This window comes from Ipomoea triloba, chromosome 12 (genome assembly GCF_003576645.1).
Source record: "Ipomoea triloba cultivar NCNSP0323 chromosome 12, ASM357664v1".
Lineage (NCBI taxonomy): Eukaryota > Viridiplantae > Streptophyta > Magnoliopsida > Solanales > Convolvulaceae > Ipomoea > Ipomoea triloba.
The window spans coordinates 25,244,919-25,252,857 of NC_044927.1; the positions used below are offsets into that span (position 1 = coordinate 25,244,919).

The window sequence follows — 7,939 nt, forward strand, 5'->3', positions numbered from 1 at the left end:
TAGAGTTGAGAATTTCCGAGAAAAGCCAAATTAGGGTCAGAAAATGAGGAGAGGTAAGAACACGATAGATCCAGTAAAATTTGTGTGCGTACTTGTCTCTATTGTTTTCACCTTCATTCTATTCATTTCAATCCTCAAAATCCATGAACTTCCAGTGAAGAAGAACAATGCGATCCTTTCATGGGGCGGTAAGAAAATCAAGTCGACTCCCAAAGATGCGAAAGTGGGGAAGTTCGGTGGAATGGTGATTGAGATGTTACCTGAAGATCTGGCTTTCACTTTATTTCTACCGTCGGAGAAAGCGTTCGAGCGTGATTTGGGACTGCGGTTGAACGAAAGCTTGGCGGAGGCGAAGGTGGATGATACGAATGCGGTACTTACTCGCGTGCTGGGGTTTTCCGCCTTGCCGAGGATCATTTATTCGGAGAATGTGGTTTCTGGGGAGGAGATTAGCTATGATTCGTTGTCTGGTTTCACTTTGTTGATTGTGAAGGATTCGAAGGGTTCGTTGGTGGTTAATGGAGTTCGATCGGAAATGGTGGATTTAAGGAGAGGGAAGATTGTTGTTCATGTTATGGACGGTGTGTTAATGGATGCAGAGTTTGAGCAGTCTGTTCGCCCAGATTTTAGTGGAGGAGATTGATCTTAGTGTAGCTTCGAAATTTCTTAAACTCCCTGAAGATTGTAGCTTCTAATGCAAAATGTAAAATTGAAACTAAATATTTTCCAGGCTTGTTTATATTGAATGATAGATTATAGTTCTTGTGTATATTGAAACTAAATATTTTCCAGGCTTGTTTATCTTGAGCTTTTCATCAAATTAGCTTCTCATATAATCTATATATATTAGCTTCTCATATAATCTATATATATTGTAGGAAGAGACCAATGCTCTGGTGAAAGGTCAAAGGCAGTGTCTTGTTGGAATGGAGCAAATAGGATTGCCCACATGTTGATTCGAGAATTCCTTTTTTGATTGATCATAAGATGTGGTTGAATCACCCACCTTCATTTATTGTTGATGTCTTGCCTTCCAAAGTTTATTAATGAATCAGTTAGTTTCTTGTCAAAAAATATAATCTACTTATGCACATCAATATATAAATCTAAACTTGAACTACCCAATTTCAAACTTCAAAAGCGAGATGATGTTGATAGTTCACCATGTAAGTGGTACAGTCCCCAAATCTCAAGCTTGAGCTTTTGTTCAGACTTCAGATCAAATGAAAATAAAGAATACAGTTTAACTGTCTAAGAGTACAGAAAGAAAGACACTCGACTATAAATTCTATTTAAATTATCAAGAACAACAATTTCAATTGTAGGAAGGGGAGTCCGGGAGAAAAACAGTACGGTGCTAACATATTACGAAAGAACCCTCTTGGGCAACGAAAGAACCCTCTTGGGCAACAGTGATGACGATGAAGTTGGGTTCAGATTACACAGTTAGACACCACTAGCCAAAAGCAGCAAATTGCTGATCCGTAAAGTTCATTCCTAGCTTCCAGCTGCGGTGGGTACAGCAACAGGCTTTGAGTCTTCTGCCTTCTCGTGTTCCTTGTTAAGCAGCTGAAATTATGAGAGAAAATCACGAGTCAAAATAGGTTGCAATATTGCAGGAAAGCCTTAAGAACAGAAGGTATCATAATCGGCATGGAAATAATTGCATAATGTGTACGTGTAAGCCTGTTACTTGAGGATTACTTGAGAAAACATGAACAAGTTTCGAACATTATTTCTGCAAGCGGTCATGCAGGTTGGCTAACATCTTGCTTGTCATGAAAGTCAATTTCAAAGATATTGATGCACATTAATAGTATATTCTGCATGCTTAACTAGTATCAAATTCTTAGACACAAGGTCAGCAATAAATGTAGAATCAGCTGTGGTATAGCAGTGAACAATGCCTAAGAGACCACACAACAGAGTAAAACCAGCAGAAAAATGCATCCAAAAATTAAGAATTAAATAAAAAAAAAAAAAAAACAAACAAACAAAATACCTTGTTGTTAATCAGGTTATGAAGAGCAATCACACTTCGAATAAGGGAAGACAAATATATGACCAACATCATATCATTTGTTTTAACTGCATCAAGAAAACAAAAAAATAATTCCAGGTTAAAAGAAGAGGAAAGCATCACACAATTTTCCAGAAGCATATTAGATATTCTGTCAATTCACCTGCAAAGGATTTAATCAACTCAGCCACATTAAGATTTGGAAGTAGGTTGAAAACATCCTGCAAATGGAATTTGATAATTAAATATATGAAAAACTGTGTTTGACAGCAGTAAAATAATGCAAATCACTGTAAGGTGGCATTGGAAGAAGTCACATGGATACATTTTTTCTTCCTTTTGTGGTTGAACAAGTCATATGGCAAGAAGGTTATCACTGGCATATCAAATTTATGTGAAAACACTATTGGTTTACCTGTAAGTGGTACAGAATCTCATGATTCAATGGAAGTCTCCCATCGACAACAAGTTCAAGGTAACTCCGAATCTCTTGAAGGCGAGCATCCAAACCCTTCAATGCTGCAAGTTTCCCAGTTACCTGTACAAGCCATAACTAATTTTAAGTTTTATCAAGAAAATTTAATATCTCAAAAATTTTAGTGAACATTACAATTGTCCAGAACAATTAGATTTGGTTTCAATTTGGTCCTGAACCCACTTTCCTGTCCAAAATGGAGTGGTTTTCAGATAACAAATTATTCTCATGTGCAGAGGTAAGGTTACTGTGGACATAACATTTTTAAGGGAAAACTCGGGTGGAATTGCAAACAACAAAAACAATTATAAAAACATTTTTCCTTGAATGGATAACTTATTCACCTAGTGTTTCAAACTTTTTAGTACTAGTTTCAATCTTGTTTCTTATTGATATGCTTGGATTATTTTATGGGTGATACAATTGTCCTCTCAAATTTTTTTTCATGTATGTTGATTACTAAAGCAGCATTTGAATTGTCAAAATCAGTTATTGGTTTTCATTGTAGTTATTATTGACAATCACTGTGAAAATCTTAAATGTTTTGCCTCTACTTTTATTTTTATTTTTCTGTAATTGAATTTTGGCACTACTTTTATACTCCAAAATATGATCCCTAAAAATACTCTTACCATTGTGAACATGGGAGTCATGTTAAAACCTTTTCCAGTTTGTCTGAAATGTTCAGTTGAGAACGAAATTGAAACCAAAACTAATCATTAATAACTAGGTTGAAACCACTAGCTTTCAAGGACCACAATGAAAAACTTTTAGAATTTAGACCAAACTCAACACATACTGAAGTTTTATCTAACATTTTTTTTAATCTGCAAATAATAGCTCAGCTTAAGTTCAAGAGTAGTAATTTTTATCCTTCCACACACACACAATAAGTTAATAAGAGAAAAGGAAACCTCTGTCGCAAGAGTGCTGATTGTAGTATCCTTGACATCCCTCAGCAAGTGTTCAACCCCTATTCATCAGCAAGAGAAGCGGTAAAATGCAGAAACAAGATTGTAGTCCACAGACAATGGAGAAAAGTCAATGAAAATGGGGCAAACAAAAGAGCAAAAGCAAACGGAGCACAGCCCAGCTGGGCAGGGTTTAGGTGATGGCAACACCCCCAAAACCTACCGACCCAACAATGAAAACAATCTACCAAAAAGGGATAAGCCAACTGACCGATCTCTTCAACTTCATGGGCAGCAATTTCGGAAGGCACATGCACAAAGACCTTCTGACTCTTTTGTGTTGCATTCTGCAAGTTTGTGCAACCGATAAATAAGTCTCAGTTAAGACAGTTAGAGCAATAAACTGCGCTACCAGTGAATGGAAAGAATCTTCCTGTTCTGGTTAGTTTCTTTTCCTTCCTCAAAAGGCAAGGTAAAAGTTTTTATGTTCTTACCTCTTTGACTTCCTCAACAGCATAGTACGCTTTAGTTGGTATGCCAAGCTCCTTAGGCTGAACATCAATAATAACCAAGACTGGAGTAGGAACATAGCTGCAATAATACCAGTATAGCATTTTATTAGATAATAAGTTTGGAGTACCGATATACGGTGCATTGCTTTTTATTAAAAATATACTGTGCACATGTACCACAAGGAACTTTTTCCACAATTAAATCACAATCCTAAAAAATAAAAAATAAAAGAGAGGATGGGTCTAGGTCCTAGGTTAATTATCATAATTTTCTCTGAAAAATTAAGGACGTACTCGTTGAAGAGTGCATGGATGTTCAGATCATTTTGGCGTAGTTTTGGACCAGTGCTGTACCATCCAACAACATGCTCCTTGGCTGAGACAAATTACAAATCAATTTAGCTAAATGCAATAAAATGGATGCATACTTGTTTAAAATTCCAAACGAGAAACAAGTGTGGTTATACCATTTATTCTACGGAACATGGAAAACATTGAGCCATGGTAGTCATGGTCAAGGAACCAGATGCTTGGATCCTTGTCATCTTCTTCAAAAGGCACTGCATGTACAAGCAAAACATTCAGAAACAGACAATATATGCATGTCCACAAGAAAACAACAACCAACTCCAGACGAGTCGAATGCACATATTCAAAAACCACAAGCAATGCATAATTTCTGGCAAGCATTAGCAGCACTTGCTCCATAATCCACAAATTTCTCATTAGGGTTCAGAACTCTATCACAAGCAAGGCCTTCTAAACTATGATACACCAAAATCTAGTTCGAGAACTACTAAATAAATGCACCTCAAATACAGACAACCTAATTTGGTAATTCCAATTTCCAACCTAGACTACCTTTACTTCAGCCAAACAAGACGAAAACAAACTCCTCGGTAATATCAATGCCAGCATAACCAGCGATAATTTAACCTAACTTTTCAAATCGAACAATATCTTCAAATTTCAAAAGTTACAGCTATCCAAGCTCGCTAGCACAAATAAACCAAAATTAAAAAAACAAAAACAAAAAGCAAAGAAAAAAGTGAGTCAGATCTTGACCTGCGTAGCTGTTGGTAACATCGACGGTGCCTCTGGATGAATTTCCGAGCAAGACGCCGACGACGCGCTTCTTAGTGTCGCGTGCGACGCGATTGTAGTGGTCGACGACGCTGAGGAGAACAAGCGGGTGGACTATCACCTTCTCGATCAGCCGCGAAGATATTTGCTGCGATTTTATTACGTCCATTTCTTCCTCCTTCGATTCGATTTGGAGAAAAACTGGAAAACCAAACTTGAGCTCCACTCCAACAACGACGAAGCTTTAGAAAAACAAAAAATTAATAACTTGGGGAATTCCCGATTTTATAACAAATCTCGGGGGACTTGTCAGAGTTCTTTTGAAATTTCTGGACTCGATTTTTAGTATTTTGGGTGGGCTAATATAATTGGGCCATCTAAAATTGAAATATTTGGGACATCTCAAAATTTGGCCCATATTAAAAATGGATCTGAATATCTGGAATGATGGCAAATATTGTGTGGGCCACGGTCCTAAACAGTGTCGTTAAATTTTATGAGTTAGAATAATGTACATTGCGAGTTAGAATAATATACTTTATGTGTCAGGATAATGTACTTCATGTGTTAGAATAAAATACGTTATGTTTTAGAATAATGAAATTTGCGAGGTAAGATAATATATTTTATGAGTTATAATAATGTACATTATTAATTATAAAAATGTATGTAACAGTGGGTCGCGATAAAAATTTTTTTTTACGTGAAACGATGTTATTTTTAAGCCATGGTTCACATTGTTGTATGGACCACAGTCCGCGTAATAACTATTGTAAACCTCCTGCACCCAACACATCATATATTATCGCCATCACTATCAATAATTAACCAAAACACATCAGATTATATCGCCATCACTATCAATAATTAACCAAATCACTTGAATGGGATAGGAGCTAATGTATATGAAGCAAATACAAATTGTTATTGGTTAATATATTTTGCCATCCAATTGGGACTTGCAAACAACCAAACTTGGGAATATATATATACTACCAATCTACCATTAAACTATCGCCCCACTTGCAATCTAATATTTCATCAATGCAACCGACAACTTGGACTGACTCACTTGCATAATTAACCAAGTAAAAGTTGAAACCATAATTAATCCTACTTGCTGAGGATGTGATCAATTATATATCGACAAACATATACTATATTTTAAATAATTAATTAAAACAACTTCAATTCGGACCAAAAACCATATATGATATGTGTGTTGGCTGCACCATGCACTCACTTCAATTGTCAAACCGCCCACGAGGCAATTGTTGCATTTTTGGCGACGTGCACAAATAATAATAATAATTCTTATATTCCTCGAAAGAGGATATATGCACTCCTCTTTCCAACCCTTCACGTTTTCACACACAAATATTAAACTATCCGACATAGTAAACACAGAGACCAAATTAAAATCACAAAAAAACAAAAAGAAAAAAAAAACACATTATTTTTACAAGATATTTGATTTATGAGAAACTTGGCACCTAAAGATGATGCACCAAGCAACGTCGTACAATTGTTAACAATAACATGGATTGTTTGTCTTGAACATCACGAGCTAGCTTAGCTAAATTCGAAACCCTAATGATATGTATATTATACGATGGAATCAAAGAAAGCTTAGACGAAGATCTAACATAGGATTATAATGATGCACTTCGGCACCATTAATGGTGTATCCAAATGAAGAATAATTCTCCTTGTTATTATTGCATCCTCCTTCGTCGTTCCCGAAAACTCTGAGTTTTTCCGATTCTGGTTCAGATTCCCTTGTCGAATTCAGCGGAAAGAGTTGCAGAGTCTCTATCACCCTTTCAGCATCCGGTATTTCGTTGTATTTGGTATTTATGTCTGAAAAACCTATTTAATAAACATAATTAGAAAAAGATTAGTACCTCAAAGGTCAATGAATCTTTTTTTAAATAGTTAGAAAAATTTGGAATCACTATATGAGAGTGTGTATTATGTAAAACCCGTCAGTAAAAAAGCACATAAGATAAACAATCAATTAAGGTTGCTCTTAGTTAACCGGCTCAAACCATTAAGAGTTGAGGAAACTTACGTTTGGTTGATGGGATATTGGTATCCTTACGTTGGTGTTGGGGAATAAGGTTATCTTCCTTGGTTTCGTCGACCAAGACGACTCTGCGACGCTTCTGTCGCTCTCTGGCTTTATGGTTTTGGAACCAATAAAACACGTTCTTACTCTCAATCTTGCCGTAAAAGCTGAGCTGAGAAGAGATCTTTTGGATCTGATCGGTGGTCGGAGTTCGGAGCCCCGACCTGAAGAGCTCCGTCAGAACTTTAACCTGGTCGCTGGTCGGATTCCACCGCCCACATTTACTCCCACCGCCGCCGCCGCCGCGTGGTGCGCCAACATAAAATCCCGACATTCCCTCTTCCATATATGCCCTCTACCTACCCAATATGTATACCCTTTTCACACTTCTTTTGATTGGATCTTTACTTAGCTCCTTACTGGAAATTAAAGCAATTCAAAGAGTTCATACCGCTTTGCATGGATATATATAGACATAGACACATATAGTCTACCATGGAGACATGGGACCTTATTTAATTACTTTTTTATATTTTTCACTTTGAAAAAAAAATCTATAGTTAACTTAAAAAATATTCACAAACATAGACAAACAAAACAAACAAGATTTATATGGTTCGAAATGTATGTGCCTATTTCGAGGGTGATCGTAGTTAAGTAGATTGTTGATTTGATAACCACAATGTTACAACTTCGACTATCCGTAAGGATGGTCTATTGGACTTTTTGATTTGAATCCATCAATTATGGACGATAAATTATATCATAGATCAAGATCCACAACATAAAATAGAAAGATCCTGGTCCATAGTTTTTTGCAGTTGATTAGTTGTGGACAAGCTAAGTTAGTTTACTCCCTTGTGATCGCTC

At 36.4% G+C, this 7,939-nt stretch overlaps 3 protein-coding genes across 3 annotated transcripts; 1 reads left to right on the forward strand and 2 right to left on the reverse strand.

Moving 5' to 3' along the window:
• LOC116000096 lies at positions 1-820 on the forward strand. Its single transcript, XM_031240118.1, has one exon. It carries the CDS (start codon positions 44-46, stop codon positions 641-643), a length of 600 nt encoding a protein of 199 aa, XP_031095978.1. The 5' UTR covers positions 1-43; the 3' UTR covers positions 644-820.
• A 281-nt stretch (positions 821-1,101) lies between these two features.
• Positions 1,102-5,261, reverse strand: LOC116000386 (26S proteasome non-ATPase regulatory subunit 7 homolog A). The gene is made up of 10 exons (XM_031240465.1): positions 4,984-5,261; positions 4,386-4,478; positions 4,213-4,294; positions 3,901-3,997; positions 3,678-3,753; positions 3,410-3,468; positions 2,436-2,558; positions 2,184-2,241; positions 2,003-2,088; positions 1,102-1,569 (listed from the first exon to the last, which is right to left on the reverse strand). The coding sequence occupies exons 1-10, from the start codon at positions 5,168-5,170 to the stop codon at positions 1,498-1,500; spliced, it is 933 nt and encodes a 310-aa protein (XP_031096325.1). The 5' UTR covers positions 5,171-5,261; the 3' UTR covers positions 1,102-1,497.
• Positions 5,262-6,457: 1,196 nt separating this feature from the next.
• On the reverse strand, positions 6,458-7,483 carry LOC116000369 (WUSCHEL-related homeobox 7-like). The gene is made up of 2 exons (XM_031240441.1): positions 7,073-7,483; positions 6,458-6,870 (listed from the first exon to the last, which is right to left on the reverse strand). Exons 1-2 carry the CDS (start codon positions 7,413-7,415, stop codon positions 6,620-6,622), a joined length of 594 nt encoding a protein of 197 aa, XP_031096301.1. The 5' UTR covers positions 7,416-7,483; the 3' UTR covers positions 6,458-6,619.
• Between the last annotated feature and the right edge of the window lie 456 nt (positions 7,484-7,939).

Excerpts from the sequence above, each read along its gene's own strand:
- LOC116000096 (XM_031240118.1), top strand. The coding sequence starts at position 44 with ATGAGGAGAGGTAAGAACACGATAGATCCAGTAAAATTTGTGTGCGTA.
- LOC116000386 (XM_031240465.1), bottom strand. The coding sequence starts at position 5,170 with ATGGACGTAATAAAATCGCAGCAAATATCTTCGCGGCTGATCGAGAAG. Across the intron at positions 2,559-3,409 it reads TCAGCACTCTTGCGACAGAG|GTAACTGGGAAACTTGCAGC; the intron begins GTTTCCTTTTCT and ends TGGCTTGTACAG. Across the intron at positions 2,089-2,183 it reads GTTGATTAAATCCTTTGCAG|TTAAAACAAATGATATGATG; the intron begins GTGAATTGACAG and ends TTCTTGATGCAG.
- LOC116000369 (XM_031240441.1), bottom strand. The coding sequence starts at position 7,415 with ATGGAAGAGGGAATGTCGGGATTTTATGTTGGCGCACCACGCGGCGGC. Across the intron at positions 6,871-7,072 it reads CAATATCCCATCAACCAAAC|GTTTTTCAGACATAAATACC; the intron begins GTAAGTTTCCTC and ends TTTATTAAATAG.